Raw genomic sequence first — 18742 nt, 5'->3', positions numbered from 1 at the left:
CCAGCTTCATCTTAGGTCTATGTGCTGAGGTGCAGTGTCACACCTTGTAGTTCACGGCAGGCTCCATGCCTGTGTCTCCACATACCGATCCTGACAACCAAGATTTAGGCCTGTCGTCATGTAAGAAAGTCCTCGTCCCCCACAAGGAGACATTGTGTGTGTGAAAACAGTATTTGATCTGGAGCAGGCTGGTAGTCAGTCTGTGAGTCCAGCACTAGGGTGTGGGGTGGAAGCAGGAGCATCCTGTGTTCAAAGCCAGCCTAGGCTACATAGTATATATTTCAGGATACTGATGTTACTTAGTGAAACCATTCTGTTAACAAACAAACAAAAAACACCTTGCTTTGGACCCAGCCTGGCTTCTGTAAACCTGGCTCTGTGACTTCTGAACCTTGGTTTTCTAATATTAGCAGCAGGCATCCAATGCCTCAGATAATATGGAAATTAGTAATTATGTGTGTGGCCAGGCATGGTGGCTCACACCTGTAATCCCAGCCTGGTGAGTTCAAAGGCAGCCTGAGGCTACACTACAAGACCCTGCTTCAAAAGGCAAAGCAACAAAATTAAAACAAAAGTTGTCAAAGCTCCGTGGAGCACAGTTGATAAAGCACTCCCTTCAAGAGTAGGACCTGAGTTCAGATCCCAAGGGCTCACACAGAAAAGGCCAGGTGTGGCAGAGCACATCTGTAAGCCGATGGTGGAGACAGGCGGATCCTGAGTCCTGGCTGGTCAGCTAACCTAGCTCATGGTGTCCCAGGCCAGTGAGAGAGCCTGTCTCGTACAAAAGGTGAAAGTCCCTTGGTGAGCCAAGGTTGTCCTCTGGCCTCCACGGACGGGTACACACATGCACACATCACGTGCCAGCCTTTCTGGTGTGTAGTGTATGTGGCATCACGTGTACTAAAACTAAGCAGCTGTCAGTTCCACATTTGCTGGTGTCTGTGTGAAATGTATCCCTACTGTGAGTGAGTTTGGCCTGCAAATGCGAAGAAGCTACTTTGTATCGGACCCTGGAAAAGCTGGTCTGTGTTTCCCTTGAATGCACACAGCCAGGAAGGTGGTCACTGGCTGGCCTGAGATGACCCACAAAGAACTTCACTGTGTTCCCTTTTCCTGTTGCCTCCCTCGCCACAGTGGAGAGCCGCCAGAGGTTAATTCTGTGGGGTTAGGTCAGATACAGCCAGTCTAGTCAGTGAAGGGACCTCCCCACCCCCACCGCCTCCATGCCAGCCTCTGACCCCTGACCAGTGCGTGGATGTCAGGCTGGGATATGTGCAGGTTATGTGCAGGTCACCTCTCTCCTTTGGGCATTTATCAGGCATGGGGCTGGGGATTACTTTCATCTCTGACACTTGAGGTGGACGGTGAGAGGACCCAGGCAAACAGAGAACCATGTCTTCGTGGCTGTGTGGCCGCATGGCATTGGGGACACGTTAGGTCCTTAAGGCAGAGCAGGGAATTTCTAACGTGAGGTGCTATCTCCAGAGCAATCTGACAATGGCAGCAGCAGCGAGGGAGGCTGTGTTCTGTGGCTGTGTTTCATGGATCTTCTTCCTGAAGATGGATGGTGCTTTTTTTTTTTTTTTTTTAAAGATATATGAGTACACCAGAAGAGGGCATCAGATCTCATTACAGATGGTTGTGAGCCACCATGTGGTTGCTGGGATTTGAACTCAGGACCTCTGGAAGTGCAGTCAGTGCTCTTAACCACTGAGCCATCTCTCCAGCCCCAGGACCATGTGCTTTTGCAGCAGGCTCGGTAGTTGTGGTTTTCTGGGGCATCTGCTTCTGTGTGCAGTGCTGTCCTTGCAGAGTTCCCAGCATGTGTGTAGAAGGTGTTTCAGGGTTGGGTTGTTACTTTGTCTCAGATTTTTGCAGTGTTAGGTAAGTGCTGCAGGGAGGAGCCATACCTTCAGTAGGGGAATCAAAAGAAAAGAAAAAGGGTCATTGAGTTCCTTTGGGCGCTGCACACTGTTGAGAAGGGTAGTTCTACTAGGTTATTAGTCACACTTTTGTCCTGGTGGGCATCTTCACAGTGAGCCTTTCCTCAGGGGGCTCGCAGGCCCCAGGGTGTGGAAAGGCAGGACTGGGTTGGTATATCCTGCTTTATGTCAATACCATAAGAAATTCAAACCCCACCCTAAGAGGGTTGTGAGCTTGAAACCAGGCTGGGCTGATAAACTCTATCCCAAAAAAAAAGGGGAGTGGAACGGGTCTGGAGAGAGAGCTCAGTGGTTAAGAGAGCACATTGCTTTTGCAGAGGACCCAAATTCAGTTTTCAGTATCTTTGTTGGGCAACTCCAGTTCCAGGGGAACCAACGCCCTCTTCTGGACTCTGCAGGCAACTACATGTAAACGTATATAATATCCTCACCACATGCATGTACACTTTTTTTTTTTAAGTGTTAAAAAATTACTTTCTGGGGGTTGGAGAGATGGCTCAGTGGTTAAGAGCACCAACTGCTCTTCCAGAGGTCCTGAGTTCAGTTCCCAGCAACTGCATGGTGGCTCACAACCATCTGTAATGGGATCCGATGCCCTCTTCTGGTGTATCTGAAGACAGCGACAGTGTACTCATATATATAAAATAAATAAATCCTTTAAAAACAAATAACTTTCTGGCTGGGAATGGTGGTATGCACCCACAGTCCTAGACCCGTGGGAGGCTGAGGCAGGAGAATTGCTGCTTTAGATTACTGTCTTTTTATTTCTCATAGCAATGAATGAAGAAGAGAACACACCAGTAATTTCTTTCTTTTTTTTTTTTTTTTTTTTAATGAAAAGATAATAATAGATTGGTTTTTTCCTCAAATAGTTTTTGTGGACACTCGGCGCACAGCTGTTGTCTGTGGTCAGGTAGATTTCCCCCATCCCCCACAGATACTCCCCGGGTGCAGAAGTAACATCTGGCTTGTGTGGAAAACACCCAACCAAGAGTCTGAAGAGGACAAATGCACTTAGTCCTTTTCCTCACTGTTCAGCCCTTGGCACACGTCTCCCTGCAGCCACTGTAGTTTCTGCCTCCCCGCCTTGCCAAGGAATGTTTGCTCCTGGGGCCCACGTTTCCCATAGTCTTGGTTGAAAGCATCACTGTATCGCCCAGGCCATTGGATTCAGCCTTCCGAGGTGTGTTTTGGTTTGGTTTTTCTATGGAAGGAGGCGAGTAGGCACTTAAACCTCTCCTCATCGGCCCCTCAGGTGACCTGCCCCAGCACCTGCAAGTGATGATCAACCTTCTGCGCTGTGAAGACAGAATCAAGCTGGTGAGAGCGGAGGGCGTGGTGTGGGGGGCAGCAGGAACCTTCTCTGTCTGGATGCTTTTTCTCACACTGTTGACCAAAGCCAGGCTCTGGAGCGCTGCCCGGTGGTAGAGGCATCACTGGGATGTGTGACACCCTGGGTTCTATGCCTAGCTCCCCAAAGGGGCCAGAAGAGAGCTGTGTCAGGTCTCCGTGGCATCTCGGCTAAATGAGAATGTAGCCTGAACGTTCCACCAGAGCCCCGACTGCCCGCGGTTGGCTGTCCCCTTGGTGTCAGGCGGATCCACTCTCTGCTCCTTCTAACACGCACTTGGCCTCCGTTTCTTCCCTGATTTGAGGGTGGGGGTCAAGAACTAAAGCTGTTGGTCTTGGTTTGGGAGACGGAGGAAGGGAACAAACTAGTGAGGTGACCTGTGTTTGCAGGCCGTGCGCCTAGAGAGCGTCTGGAGCGACCGTGTCCGCTACATGGTTGTGGTGTACACCAGCGGGCGCCAGGACACCGAGGAGAATATCTTGCTGGGAGTTGACTTTTCCAGTAAGGAGAGGTGAGTCTCAGGGATGGTAGTTCCCGTCAGAGCGGATGGCTCACTGTTGGCCAAAGGTTTTCCTGGTGTCCTGCGGTGAGTCCCTACAGAAGAGGGGGTTGGGGGTGGGGAGGCACCAAGGCTCTGGAGATAGAGCATGTCTCCCCAGCCGATAGTTTCCTGCCACTGTGAGCCAGCTGGAGAATGCATAGCGCTCAGAGCATCTGAAGAGGAAGCATGTGACCGCTTTCTGTTGTCATTGCAAAATACTTGGGTAGTTTATAAAGGAAAGATGTTCATTTGGCCCTGCTGTGTCAGAGCTTGCAAAGCAAATTTGAGGCCTCCGTCTGGCCACGTGGATGACATCACAGTGCTGGGAGCATGTGCAGAAGAGGTCACGTGGCCGAACAGGAAGCCAGCTGCAGTGGGGGCCAGGCTTAGCCAGCATTCACCCCTTCTGAGAGTGGGACCTGGTACCATCTTCCACCAGGCCTTAGCTCATAAATATACCTCCTCCTCAAATGGTGCAGATTTAGGGACCCAGCTTCTAGACATGAACAGATTTGAGGGATCCCTCACAGTTGTGAAGGCCTCATCCTGTACAGGAATGTTTTCTGAAGTGTGTGATCCAGTGCTTCAGGAGTCAGCCAGGAGGACACCCCGCACCCTCAGCCACGGGTAGACAGCTCGTTGTAGGAGGATGTGTCTAATGTGCCATGAGGCACCTGCTCAGTGGTGAGCTTCTGTGGAGTGCCTGTTTTGGAAGTTTTGTTTGTTTTATTTTTTGTTTTGTTTTGTTTTTCCCAAGATAGGGTTTCTCTGTATAGCCCTGGTTGTCCTGGAAAACCCAGTCTATAGCCAGGGTGCACACAGAGATGTACCTGCCTCTGCCTCCCAAGTGCTGGCATTAAAGGTGTGAGACACCACCACCACTATCACCACCGCCATCACCACCGCTGGGCACAGCCGTTTGTTTTTGACAGGTCCTTGTGTGAAAGCTTTAAGACTTGCAGTCCCCAAGCCTGGAGGTCAAGTAAATTCCACTGTGACCCTACCATGGCATGATGGGAACCGGAAGTTGTGTGGGAAGTTGTTACAAACCCTAGCTCTCTCAGAGCAGACTCTCTGTTCTCTAGTCATGACCCTACTCATCAGTAAGCAGATGGGTTTTCCGAGGACCCCGAGTAGGAGGCCACAGGCTAGGCCCCGGGTCAGCAGAGATGCCACAGCACACGTTCAACTTAGCACAGAGGAGTGTGTCACCGCCAGGGAGGCAAGAGGCTTAGCAGTGATACGTCCCAGGTTCCTGTGATAGTACAAGCAGGTGGGTGGTGCCAAGGTGAGTTTTAAGGTCCAGTAGGCAGCACGATGAGGTCAGGGGTGCGCAGGGTGGCACTGCTTCAGGCGGAGTCAACAGCAAGAAGTCCGGGAGGTCACATGACCGCAGCTGGGTCTCCTTGTGATTAAGCTGCCGAGTCATAGGCTGGCAACCAAGGCTTGGATGATAGATTGAGTACAGCGTGGGGGATGATTCATTTGGTGACTCCTCTTCCCCTGCCCCCTGGCATCGTGAGAAAGTTGGCTGTGGCACCAGGAGGGGAGGAGCTCCGTCAGTGGCTTTGTGTGCTGGGGAATGGTCTGAGAGAACAGCTGGTGTACTCAGAAGGGCTGCTGACCTGAGGGAAGGAGGTGTGCTGTTGAGGCACCACCAGGAAGGGGCTCACAGAAGTGGGAGGGGCCATCACAGTGAAGCGCATGCGTGAGTGCTTACATACATAGTACATACGTATGTACGTGCGTGCGTGTGGATGTACGCATAACTTGTTATCCCCCTGCTTCGCCTTTTTGAGAATTATGCCTACGGGCACGTGCCTCCATGCCCAGGCCAAGGTGTTAATGTTTTACGTGTCACTTACAGTTTTTCAGATGCTGACCCAGCTCTGTAGGAATCTCCCAGGGACAGGAATTTTTCTCACCTCACAGAGATGGTTTGGGTAACCTATTCTAGTCCCGAACAGGGTGTGTGTATAGGGGGACTGTCTCCCGTAGCCTGTACCCTCTTCTAAGAAGCTTTTTAGGAGTCAAGTCTCCTCTGGTCACCGCTGTTGTGTTGCAGAGCAGAGCACGGTTCTGTCACTTGCTTCATCCTGGGCTGTGTCATGGAGTCCCCTTGCAGTGGTGGCTTGTGTAGATTCCAGCATCTCCCAAGATCAATCGTGCGCAGCCAGGGGAAGGAGGAACGGCTAGGATCCCAGGTGCTAATGTCCTGACCCTCCCCGGGGAGTTCTTGCTACTGAAACCTGGGGCTGCCACTGTGACGCTCTGTTCTGTGGCACAGGGGCAGAGTCCAAGAGTGGCTTCTTGTGACCGGAGGCAACAGTGCAGAACACCCTGTGTCTCTCCTGGTGTTTGCAGTTCTCCTGTGCGTTCCTTGATTGTTCACTTACTCCGGGACTTGTCCTGTGTGTACTAGTTAGCCGGCTCATGTCCCGGGAGTAGTTGTGTCCTCTGCTGGTGCAGTACAAGGTCATAGAAGGTCATTACACAAGTTCATTTGCACGCATTAAATGCTTCCCTCTGTATTCTATAGGCTTCCACCCTCGTTCCGCCCACTGATATGTCCTGCTCTTCCTCACCACCCCTCAGCCCCTTGAGCTGTGGTTCTCATGGTTCCCTCTCTCCTGTGGTCTTCTCGCCTCCGCTTTGAGTTCTGCACTCAGGCCAATGTCTCCCTATTGAGATCCTGAGCTAGAGCCACAGCCTGGCTACAAGGCCAGCCTCAGGGCAGTTGTAGGTTAGAGCAATGGCTGCTCATCCAGAGGCCCCAAGTTCAATTCCCAGTGCATGGCTTCTCACAACGTCCGGTGGGATCTGATGCCCTCTGCTGGTGTGCAGACAAAAACCCAACAACCACTGCCTCGGCAACAAAAGGAGTCTCAGTTTTCCTAAATTTTGGCCTTGAGATTTTGGGTTTAGGGGGGTTAGTAAGTGTTGACCCCCCCCCTCCAAATGTTCTCATGAGTTCCCAGGGAGAGAACATACTGGGACCATGTAGAAAGTCTGTGTTGAAGCTCTGGCGGCTCCAAGCTTCTCCTTAGGCCTTGGGGCTGATCCGAGGTTAAGTTTTGCATATGGTTCAGGTCCGCTCTGGGCACCGTGAGTGTGTATATCACCCCCTGCCCATCAGTTTGTTTGTTTGTTTGTTTGTTTTCAAATGTGTAAAGCTCTACCAAAGCTGGTTCTGCTCACGAGCCTGTGTCTCCTGCTCGCACCCCCAGGCTGGCCCAGGTTCAGTTGGCTTCTTTGTTCTTGACCACAGGGACTCACAACCTGCTCCCTTTCCCCACACTTGTTCCCACCTGCCCCTTCAGCATCACGTGTCACCCGTGAAGATGCAGTTTCCCTAACTCTACTCCGTGTGTGTGTGTGTGTGTGTGTGTGTGTGTGTGTCCGTGTGTCCCCAGGACCTGCCTCCTTCACTGTCTAACTTCATTATGAGTTCTCTGGGAATTCCAGAGCTACATGCCATCACATGGTAATGACAACCATGGAGATGGTCATGAATTCATGAAATTATTCTTTGTCACGGTCACAGGGTGTACTGAGCTCTAGTCCTCCAGAGACACCAGTCCACTAGCGTGCCAGTCACCAGCCTCTTCCAGGTTGCTGTGTCTAAAGGAAGTCAGCTGTGTGAGGCTCAACACACATCTCCATAAAGGAAGTAGAGCAAGCCCTTTACAGATGTGTAGGTCAGCAAGAAGGAGAGCAGGGAATCTGCCAGCCCAGAAGCTCAGTCCAGTTTCATCTGGAAGCCTTAAACCAGTGGTTCTCAACCTTCCTTATGCTACAGCCCTGTCATATACAGTCCTGTTATGATCCCCTAACCATAAAATGATTTTTCATTGCTACTTTGTAACTGTGATTTTGCTACTGTTAGGAACCGTGTCTTCCAATGGTCTTTTGAGGTCTGCACCCACAGGTTGAGAACCACCGCATTAAAACTTCCTTCCCCACGCATGCTGAAAGGCAGGATAGCACGAGGTATCTCTGGAGTAGGAGTCACCCTGGCACAGGAGGGAGTCACATTACCCCCCCTCCACCCTCCCCCACAACTACCCCAGCGCCCAGAGCCTGTAAACCACATGGCAAAGATAGAAGCTCGGAATTCCTGAGGGCTGTGGTGTTGCTCTGGCACAATTACTGCAGTTTCTCAAGAGCCAGTTCTTAAATGCCTCAAGAGTTTCATCACGATCTGAGGGACCCTCTGATAAGGCGCTGGCACAGTGGCGCCAGTGTATCGGGTCTTCTTAGGATGGGCAAAACAGAACCGGATTGAGCTAGTTTGTGAAGTGGCAGCAGCACAAAAGGTAGACCAGACAGACAGACAGACAGACAGACAGACAGACATCTGAGTGAGCGGTGGACCTGTAGGGACCTCCTGTCTCCTGTTACCCAGGACAGAAGTCTGGCATGGGCTGTCACTGACTACTTGCCTGTTCTCTGCAGTTGGATGTGGCACTCTACCAGGTCACCTCACTCTGGTGGGGGAAGGGGCACTGGGATTAGCTGCTGGTCCCCAGTACCTCAAGAGCTTCTGTAGTTGTGGAGTTACGGCCACCCCAGGTCTGTGTCCTCTAGAATCCAGCCGTGAATGGACAGTGCCCAGACAGACTGGGAGCCGCTCCCCACCACAGACCCCAAAGCTGGTGCCAGGCCAGCAGGTTGTAACCTGGACCTGCTAGAGAGGAGACTGAGGGAAGCCGGCATGCACAGGGGCAGATACTGACTCGAATGTCTTCTCTTCCCCACCCAGCAAAAGCTGCACCATCGGGATGGTTCTTCGACTCTGGAGCGACACCAAGATCCATCTGGATGGAGACGGGTATGGACGACCCTTTGCGAGGTTCTTTTCTGGGGGCTGGAGAGATGGCTCAGGAGTTCAGAGCATGGGCTGTTCTTGCAGAAGATGTGGGTTTGGTTCCTAGCACCCATAATGGCAGCTCACAACCTCCTTCTGCACCTCGGTTGGCCTCTGTGTGTGACAGGCAGACACTTGGTACACAGTCATGCATGCACAAAAAATACACATACACATAAGATAAACATTTTATATACTTATCATTTGCCTATATCCCAAAGCACCAACAGGGCCCACATCTTTGGATAATCTCGTGTGGTAGACTCATCACTTCAGTGGTGTCCCTGTCTGGTCACACCCATAGGAAAGCCATTCTTTGTATTCTTCAGGGATTTAGCTCTGGAAGTATCAAGGCAGGAGTGTCACACAGTCTGTTGCTATGGAATACTTGCTGTGTTGCTTACATACTCAGGATCCCTCCCTGGTGGGGGGAGGGGGGAGCACTGTGACCCAGAATACACAGGTGAGGGAGAATTACCACAGGGTAATTCACTCTCCAAGGATGCAGCTGGCAGATAGCTGGTCTGCTTTTGCTCTTGTTGGGGACAGCAGGAGGCATGCTGGTCCTGAGTCTGGGGAGGGACTGCACTCAGTCTGAAGTGAGTTCTCACTTGGCATCTCCTGTTTCCCATCCTCAGCGGGTTCAGTGTGAGCACGGCAGGCAGAATGCACATATTTAAGCCGGTGTCTGTCCAGGCCATGTGGTAAGTGTGTTTGGGTTGGGGGTGGGCGGGGCAGCTTTGAACTCATTAGAGGTGTTTGCTGCTTGACAGAATGAATAGAAAACCCGATTGTAGCTGGGCAGTGGTGGCACACACCTTTAATGCCAGCACTCGGGAGGCAGAGGCAGGTGGGTCTCTGTGAGTTCTAGCCCAGCCTGGTCTACATAGTGGTCTACATAGGACAGTCAGGGCTGCACAGAGAAACCGTTTCTCAAAAAAATAGAAAATTGGTATTTGGAAGCTAATTGTTCATGCGTGGGCGTGTGGGCGAGTGGGCACGTGGGCACCTGTTCAGACGCAAATCTTCCATAACATAACTAACCGCCTTAGCTGTTGGGAGGTGTTTGACTCTGGGTCATGCAGCTAACCCTCTCTCATCCGCTGACAGAACTTCTCATCATCCCAACAGGAAGTCCCTTCTTTATTCCATTGGTCCCAGAAGATTCTGTGCTTTCTGTTGCTGTGAACCCCCATTCTAGGAACCTCTGAGAGCATTCACCCTGCTGTTTGTCCTTCTGCATCTCGCTCTCGTAAGGTGATGCTCGGGCTCCCTCATGTTGAGCGCCAGACTTTTCATGGAGCCTTCTACCCTATTGGGTTTTTTATTGTTGTTGTTATTTAAGATTTATCTATTTTTATATAAGTACACTGTCACCCTCCGCAGACACACCAGAAGAGGGCATTGGATCCCATTACAGATGGTTGTGAGCCACCATGTGGTTGCTGGGAATTGAACTCAGGAGCTCTGGAAGAGCAGTCGGTGCTCTTAACCGCTGAGCCATCTCTCCAGCCCTACCCTGTCGTTTACCCCTGCGATGTTTGTTTCTTACTGTGGCTGCACAGGTCTCCAGCGACGCTCCAGTTTCTCCAGATCTCCGTCAACGTTATTCTTTGTCAATTAATTACCATCTCAGTGACTGTGAAGTTGTATGTCGAGCTGCAGCTTTTATTCTCAATTGTATGTGTCTGTGGGTGGGTGCTGCTCGGAGTGCAGGGTCCGGAGTGCAGGGTCCGTAGAGGCCGGAAGAGAGTGTAGGGCCTTCTAGGGTGTGAGCAGAAGACTCCCGTTCTTTGGGTAAACAGCACCTACTCTAACCCACTGAGGCCCCTCCAGCCCTCGGTGTCTTTTGTTACATTCTTCCAGTGACAAATAAGTTTTATATATGTGTGTCTTTGTTGGGAAATGTTCCATCTAAGTCTGTTACCCATTTAAAAAAAGGTATACCTGTTGACCTACTGATTGCCATCCTGGCATAAATTCACTTATTCCTTGTACCTGGCACACAGTAGGCACTCTCCTCAGCCTCAGTGGAGAAAGGCAAAGGGGTCGTGAGATAGATGCTAGTTGCCTCTTGGAGTTTAAAGCATCATGAAAGGAGGCGGTTACACACACATATGAACAAACTAGCATGTCATGCCAAGAAAGCTGGGCGGGTGTTCTCTTAGTAGTCAGGCCAGGGAACACCCGCTGAAGCGCCAGGATCCCAGGGAAGGGAAGGTTGCATGACCCTCTACTGTGGCTCAACTGTTGAAGCTTCCTGGACCAGCCTTTTCTTTGGGTGTGTCCAGCCTGGGGTCACATACTCATGGTAGGTGTAGCTCCACAGGTTTGTAGGCTCAATGTCGCACTGCAGTATCAAAAGGCTGTTCACTCCCGTGGGCTACCGGGTTCACGTACAAGGACAGAAGAGTTGGAATAAACGAGGAGAAACTTCGAGAAGCCCAAGATGAGTGTTTCCAAACGACTCCTCTTGTCCAGGGAGGAGAGAGTCCCAGAGAGTCCGCTCACAGGCCACCTGGCTAGTGCTGTGTCCCAACCCCTGTTACTCTAGGCTGTGCTCACTTCTGGGGCTTTCGAGGTGGGCGGGGCCCCGAGGTGGGCGGGGCTAAGGAAGACCGAGTCCTGGCCCGCAGGTGCCCCCAGCGGCTTTTCTCCTTAGCCAAGTTGTTACTATCGTTATTAATTATTATCGTTTGTAGTGGTGGTGGTTGGTTTTACCCACCCCCGCCTTTTTTTTCTAATTCTTAGGAACCAGAACTGAATTTAATAAACATTTGGCTCAGGTTTATTTCCTCCTGCCTAGATGGCGGGACAGGTAGAATTATGGTCAGTTGGGCTGCTTGCCGTGTCTGCAGGACAGCGCCATCCTTGGAGCGGTCGTCTCCCTTGGGGGCCTCATCCGCCTTTGCGGTTCCTCCTTCAGCAGTCCATGCTTTGAGGAATTCTCAGCCTTGAGTTTTTGTCAAAAGAAATAAAAGAGGCTGGCTAAATAAAGCCCCGCCCTCCCCATGATGCTTCACGCCGAGGGCCAGGTCAGCAGTGCATTCAGGAGCCTCTACTGTTCCTTAAAGACCTGTTCTGCCCTTAGATGCCTTCAGTACAGCCCTGCCTACAGACCTGAAGTCTTTGGAATTGGTTGCTGGAATGTGACCCAACCTGCTTGGAAGAGTTAGGGGCTATGGGATGGGGGACTGCTGCTGGCGTCTGTTTATTCCTTTGGAAACGGGGAAGGATATCCTCTCTGCTTAATTGATACAGCCTCTGGGAGTTGATAGTTGTATCTAGCTGCTGTGTGCCCCTCACATACCTTGCGAGCAGAGTCTCCAAGAGAGAGTCCTTTCTGAATTGCCTGTTCCACTGGGATGAAGTGAGCCCCCTTGCGCCCCGCCCCCGCCCCATCCTGAGTTCCTCTCTCCTGCATCCTCCCAACCCCAGGTCTGCCCTGCAAGTGCTTCACAAGGCCTGCGAAGTGGCTCGGAGACACAACTACTTCCCAGGGGGGGTGGCGCTCATCTGGGCCACCTACTATGAGAGCTGCATCAGCTCAGAGCAGAGCTGCATCAATGAATGGAACGCCATGCAGGACCTGGAGTCCACAAGGCCGGACTCCCCCGCGCTGTTTGTGGACAAGTACGTGCTGACGCTCCTCCCACTGATCCATGCGGCCCTCTCAGGGTCCTGCTTCCCTGCAGCCCCTTGACTGAGAACGCCTTCCCAGAATACATTTAACCTGAATCTCTGCCTGTGGGCCAGAGGTCCTCATCCTCCCTAACGCTGCCACCCTTCAATACAGTTCCTCACGCTGTGGTGACCCCCAGCCATACAATTATTTTTGTTTCTACTTCATAACTGTAGTTTCGTTACTGTTGTGAATCGTCACGTAAATATCTGTGTTTTCTGATGGTCCTAGGCGACCCCTGTAAAACGGACGTTTGACATGACCCTCCTAAAGAGGTTGTGACCCGCGGGTTGAGAACCACTGCTCTAAAGGTTTGTGTATGAATGTATAAGTGTGTAGCAGCTTCCTATACATTTCCTCCTAGGCCAACCGAGGGGGAAAGAACTGAGCGCCTCATTAAAGCCAAACTCCGAAGCATCATGATGAGCCAGGACCTTGAAAATGTGACCTCCAAGGAAGTAAGGCACCCTCCCCCTCACCTACCCCGCCTCCTACCATTCCCTTCCCCCTCCCCCTCCCTCTTTCCCCAACCCTCCCCCTCAGCCCATAGCAAGCACAAGGCCTTCGCAGCCGAGGCAGGCCCAGGATCTGTTGTTTTCTTGTGTGTATGTATTTATCCACCTTGGAGGCTCCCCCCACTGTGATCTGCAGTAGCACTAAGTCTGTGGAGGGCCCAGGTTTAGAGTTCGGTTTTAGTCTGATTCCAGAGACCATGGGCAGATCGCCTGCCCTCTCTGAGCCCTGGAACAGCTGTAGAAGATGCTTGGGGTCCTCCAAGGAACCTCAAGTCTTCAGTGTCCTTTGTGTGTCCCCTTGGCCCTGTGCTGTACAGGAGATGTAAATCTCAGGCTTCTCCCAATGCCTTTTAAGCTTCTCCTTGGTCAAGTTTTTCCTTTGTCCATTGCGATGATGATGGTGATGGTGATGATGATGGTGATGGTGATGGTGATGGTGATGATGATGATGATATAGTAAAAGATATTGTGGGAGCTGGAGAGATGGCTCCTCCTCAGGAACACTGGCTGCTCTCCAGATCATCTGAGTTCTGTACCCCGCATGGTAGCTCACAGTGCTAGGTAACACCCTCTCCAGGAGATCTGGCGCCCTCTTCTGGTCTCTGCAGGCACTGAAAGTACATGGTCCACAAACAAACAAACCAAGAGGCCGGTCATTGCACCAGGACAGAAGTTCTCTGACTTCAAGGCCATCTTTATCTACATACTGAGTTCCAGGACAGCCAGGGCTACATTGTGAGACCCTGTCTTATAAAACAAAAATCTTTTTTAAAAATTGTTTTAAGTTTTATATTTATTTATATACTTAACTAGGGCTGGGAGTGTGGCACATAACACTTGTGAAGTGCCCATTTATTTATTTGTTAGTTGTTAGTTTTTGGTATTTTTGAGTCGGGGGTCTTCAAATATAGCTCATACTGGCCTGGAACTAACCTTGCGACTCCCAGGCTGACCTCGAACTCAAACTCCTGCCTCAGCCTTAAGTCCTCGTCTTTCACTGGTTAGTACTTTAAAGAAAAAAAAAAATCACGCTGCGATCCTTTCTCCTGTGAGAAAGCGACTTTACCATCTCACTGCAATATATTTGGTACTTAATTGTAACCGTGTAACTGTTTTAAACCCGATAGAAAAAAAATTAGAAAAAAACAGATTTCTTTGTGGGGGACCATGGGCTTTCTCCGGTGGGTTTAAGTTGGAGGTGGAGTGAGCGAATGCCCACAGCCCACACAGATGTGCTACCTGTGTCTAAACACATTACCCTGGGCAAAAGAACGAGGACAAATTCACACTATTCACCAGTAATCAGTCACAGTTTCCACAGTGGCTTCACGCCTGTGTGGAGGTGGGCTCCTGTTTGAGCAGATCACTTCTAATAGGCTCCGCCCTATATCACTCTTGTCTGTCCCGCCCACAGATCTCCTCTAATAGGCTGTGCCCCACATCACTCTTGTCTGTCCCGCCCACAGATCCGAAATGAGCTGGAGAAGCAAATGAATTGCAACCTGAAAGAGTTCAAGGAATTCATTGATAACGAGATGCTTCTCATCTTGGGCCAGATGGACAAGCCCTCACTTATCTTCGATCATCTTTATCTTGTAAGAAGCCCAGCTCTGGTGGGACCTGCTTTGGGGACTTGGTTTGGGGACCATGTTCACAGACACATACAACCCAGATGAGGCTGTGTCTTAGCACCTACCAGAAACACAGGTAGCTGAGCCGTTCCCCTCTGAGCCCACTGAAGGGTGCGATGCACCCCACCCCCACCGTGTCTCCTGTGCTCGGTGTCTTCAGGCCGTAAATCTCCATAGAAGGCAATTGGTCAGTTTTCAAAGACAAACAGATTGCTAAAATTAGCTAGGAGATCATGAGGTCAGACCCAGCAAGACCAAGTTCCCGCTCCAGCACCTCACCTGCCCTGTGCCCCCACCCCCACGCTGCCGAGTCAGCTGTCTCGCCCCCGCAATGGAGTGATTACGATGACTAAGTGAGGTACACTCTGGAGCCGGCAAGTACGGGTTCTGAAGGCCTGGTTATATATATGTATACATGCACACATATGTATACATGCACACACACATATGTATGTGTGGGCTTTAAGTGGGTTTTGAGACAGAAGCTCACTGTGTAGCTCAGGTTAGCCCAGAGTTTGTGACCATCTGCCTCAGCCTCCTGAGCATTGAATATATATACAATGTTTGTTTACATGTGACTCTCCCTGTATGTACATGTCTCGTGCCTTATCCACTGAGATGTGAGCATCTGGGTTTAAATAACTTGAAAGACAGGGAGGGTGTCCTGGCTGGCCTCCCTGAGAACAATGAGAAGCCGCCTGCTTCCACTCTGCCCACTAGGTGGCGCTCACAGCCGAAGGCCTCTTCCAGGAGCTGCTGGAGTCTAGCGAGGCTTGGTGCCTGTGCCATTCTTTGCATGAGTGATGGTAAAAGAATCTTATGCTTGAGGTGGCCCCTGAGATGTGAAAATCCAGCTCATGGTGCTTGATGGTCAAAGCCTGAGCCCCAGAGGACCCGGGAGGCTCAGGAGAGGAAGTGGGCAGGCAGACTGAGCCGGGGCAGGACTGAGGCGGCTGCTGTTTGTGTTTCTCTTCCGCTCCTTGACTAGGAATGGAAGAAGTTACAGTGATACAGTGTATCAATGTATCCGGTCATACATGTTATAGACAGCTGGAAACAAACCATTTTAAAGGAGAGGAAAAAATATTCCCAACTCCCACAGGGAGGTTGTCACTCACAACATTGTGCTGTGTTAGTTTTTCCAGTGTTTGGTTTCCTGTAGGGCTAGGATTAGAACCCGGGCCCCAGCACTGGGTTTCTCTGATGTCTGGGTAGAAGGAGGAGACTGACCTGCTTCCCGGTAGATTTTGTCTCCCTCTTTTTTTTTTTTTTTTCCTTGAGTGTCACCTCCTTTGCACCATCATGATGATTATTCTATTTCTGGTTTGTTGTTTTAAGACAAGTTTTACTATGTACTCCTGGCTGGACTTAAGTTCATGGCAATCCTCCTGCCTCCGCCTCTAGTGTGATGGGACGGTTTATTTTGAAGTGCCCGCCATCAGGATCTGTTGTCATTTATGTTACTGGTTCCCATTGTTTTTCCCATAAATAGCCTTTAAATGCCTGTCCTGTGTTCCTAGGGGGCTGTGTGAGCCCTGGTTACCTCCTTGGGAGAGCTGTTTGTAACTCGGAATTACTGAGTAAGAGGGTGGGAACTTTTAAAAATAACGGCAAAATCCCTACCAGGAAAGGGACTGGGGGTCCCCTCTGTAATGAAGCGGTCCCAGGGGGCAGTGCCCATGGCAGACTAAGAAGACTGGAGGACATGAAGCAGGCTTCCACGAAGTAGGGACCAGCAAGGCTCCCTTTCCTCTCTGTCACCCTCAATGATGCCCACGGTTCTCAGGAACCTGCTTAGACTCCTTCCTCTCCCTCTCCTGGTTTTTCCATCCTTCTTTCTGCTCTGAGACTGAGGCCCTGTCAGGTTCCCTGTCTATGCCGAAAGTAGTTCTGAGACTGGAGTGTGAACACTCACAGGGCTTTGTATGATCTGTCCCCCAGGGCTCCGAGTGGAATGCATCCAATCTGGAGGAGCTGCAGGGCTCAGGGTGAGTCTGCTCCCCTCTTCCCCGTCTCTCCAGGCAGCATAGGTAGCCTCTGCCTTGGCCTGCCTCCGTCAGTGCCTCAGCCCGGTCTCTGCGGTCGGCTGGAAGGGCTCATATGCTTCAGAACACTATACACAGTAATCCGTGCTTCCTGGAGTCTTCCTGGAGTCTTAGGTGATTGTCCAGGACCAGCTTAGTCACACTGGGGGACAGAGGACAGCCTGGCCCTGGGCAGGCTCTGAGCTCCCACCCACAACCCCACTCCCCAGCAGAAGTGCTGGGAACCATAGCATGGACACACATCCCCGATGCCCTTTTATCGAGTCAGCAATCCCGAGAGCTGGGCCACTCCTGGTAATCCTTTGGTGCCTGGTGGGAACGATGTGACGGAGCTGTCATTGCTGGGCAGGACCTTGCCTGTCCCTGGGAAATTCTCAGCAGCGGGAGTGAACCTTTAAACCAAGCCCTTCGAGGAAGCGGTCACAAGATCACCGTTCTGTAGTCTCACAAGCTGGCCTTCTTGAACCTACTATAGTGGAAAACTGAGACGAAGCAGAGCTTAAAAGTACATCCTTAGAACTTCCAGTCAGAGGGATTCCCCGAGCAGAGTGTCTGTCCAGTGTGCGGTCAGACCTCAGGCTTTCGTCCTGCTGGGAAAAAATCCATGATTCAAGGAGCTCTCTTGAGGCATGTTATTTATGGTAAAACCTATTTGAGACCCTTTCCAGTTACCAAAGTTGTTTTGGTTTTCATGAAATGAGTGTACTGGTTAAGGGTGGAGGGCTGTGGAGGCTGGGTCAGCAGATGCTCTCAAACAGGACAAGCGTTACAGAAGGCACACTCTGCTTTTTAACTATTTTAAGAGCAGAGGTTTGGTTTTTGCTTTGCTTTGTTTTGTTTTTAAGACAGTGTCTCGTTCTATAACCCAAGCTGGTTTTGAACGTACGTACCATTAAGTAAAGGGTTTTTTGATATGACATGAGTTCTTTTTGAATAATACATTCTTGTCTTGTGAAGAAAACACACAAGGATGACCATTAAGCAAAAATAAAATAAGCCTCTCACCACAAACCCATGCCTTGTGGTGTGTATAGCCTTTGACTTTTCTCCACCAGGTTTTTGTTACATTGTTTTTCCTGTTCCTCATTCTGACTCTCTGGGCCGGTTGCTTCTTTTCAGCGTTGACTACATTTTAAATGTCACTAGAGAGATAGACAATTTTTTCCCTGGCTTGTTTGCATACCATAACATCCGAGTGTACGACGAGGAGACCACCGACCTTCTCGCCCACTGGAATGAAGCTTATCATTTCATAAACAAAGCGAAGTAAGTGTGTGGGAAGGTGGCCTGGGGGAGGGGCATTGTGCAGGAATGAGTGGCGAGCTGGATAAGGAAGCTTACCCCAATGTGAAGAAGGCAGACAGGATCCTAGGGCAGGTAGTCCTGGATACGGAAGAAGCCTAATGCCTGAAGACGTGGGACTGTCTGCTGGACCTTTGTTTTAGCTACAGAACACCAGACACCAAAGTGGGCAAGCATCAATCAGGCCTTCTCCACAGGGTGCCCTGGTGTTCTCTTCCACCTACCCTCCTGTGACACTGAATCCAGTGTTCATCATCAGTACAGATGCCAGCCAGGGTTCAGTACCCAGATGCCACAGGGGGAGCTCTCTCATGGAAAGGGCTGGTATATGCTGGTCTTCGAGCTCTTGGATAGTTCCCCAAGGAATGCAGGCTGTATCCTCTCCTGGGCCAGTTCCATGCTCCCGTGTGCCTAGAACAGGGCAGTCCCAAGATGGGGTCATCCCCTCTGTCCCTGGGCCCTGGGGCCCCTCCTTACAGTCCTTTGGAGCAGCTGTTGTATAGAAGTTCAAAGCAAAGACCCCCCACCATCCCCAACTCCCGGCTATGGAGAAAAGCCCTCTAACTTAGGAGCCTCCCAGTCAAAGCTACAATGTGTATCCTTACCAAAGCCTACTTTTTCTTGCTTTCCCAGATCGCAGACTCCTTGCCTGTGAGTTTAGAACTCAGGAAAGACTAGTGTTGGGGGGGTGGGGGGGTGGGGGGTTGTAAACCTGGTATAGGAAGCTGGAGCCTGCTAAGCCCCACCCTAGCTTCCCGGCTGCAGCCTCTGCCCACTTGGCATGCCTCCGCCTTCTCCAGCAAGGAGAGGGTCACTGTTCCTTGTGTATCTCGTAAATCAGCTGTGCCTGGGCCAGCACAGCCTT

At 50.9% G+C, this 18742-nt stretch overlaps 1 protein-coding gene across 3 annotated transcripts in view; it reads left to right on the top strand.

Moving 5' to 3' along the window:
- The window catches only part of Ssh1 (slingshot protein phosphatase 1), a 57139-nt gene that overhangs the window by 25003 nt on the left and 13394 nt on the right, over window positions 1–18742 (top strand). For all 3 annotated transcript variants that reach the window (XR_013106975.1, XM_076922451.1, XM_076922452.1), the window contains 9 exons: window positions 3199–3263; window positions 3684–3805; window positions 8598–8666; window positions 9341–9406; window positions 12141–12335; window positions 12749–12842; window positions 14366–14494; window positions 16472–16518; window positions 17695–17841. Coding sequence is in view for 2 of the 3 variants with exons in the window: in XM_076922451.1 (XP_076778566.1) it covers window positions 3199–3263; window positions 3684–3805; window positions 8598–8666; window positions 9341–9406; window positions 12141–12335; window positions 12749–12842; window positions 14366–14494; window positions 16472–16518; window positions 17695–17841 (934 nt within the window). In the remaining variant the exon portion in view is untranslated. The remainder of the gene's footprint in view (window positions 1–3198; window positions 3264–3683; window positions 3806–8597; window positions 8667–9340; window positions 9407–12140; window positions 12336–12748; window positions 12843–14365; window positions 14495–16471; window positions 16519–17694; window positions 17842–18742) is intronic.

The sequence above is a fragment of the Arvicanthis niloticus genome, chromosome 24 (genome assembly GCF_011762505.2).
Source record: "Arvicanthis niloticus isolate mArvNil1 chromosome 24, mArvNil1.pat.X, whole genome shotgun sequence".
Taxonomy (NCBI): domain Eukaryota; kingdom Metazoa; phylum Chordata; class Mammalia; order Rodentia; family Muridae; genus Arvicanthis; species Arvicanthis niloticus.
The sequence above is the reverse complement of the archived record's forward strand: the minus strand, read 5'-3'. Positions and strand labels throughout refer to the sequence as shown.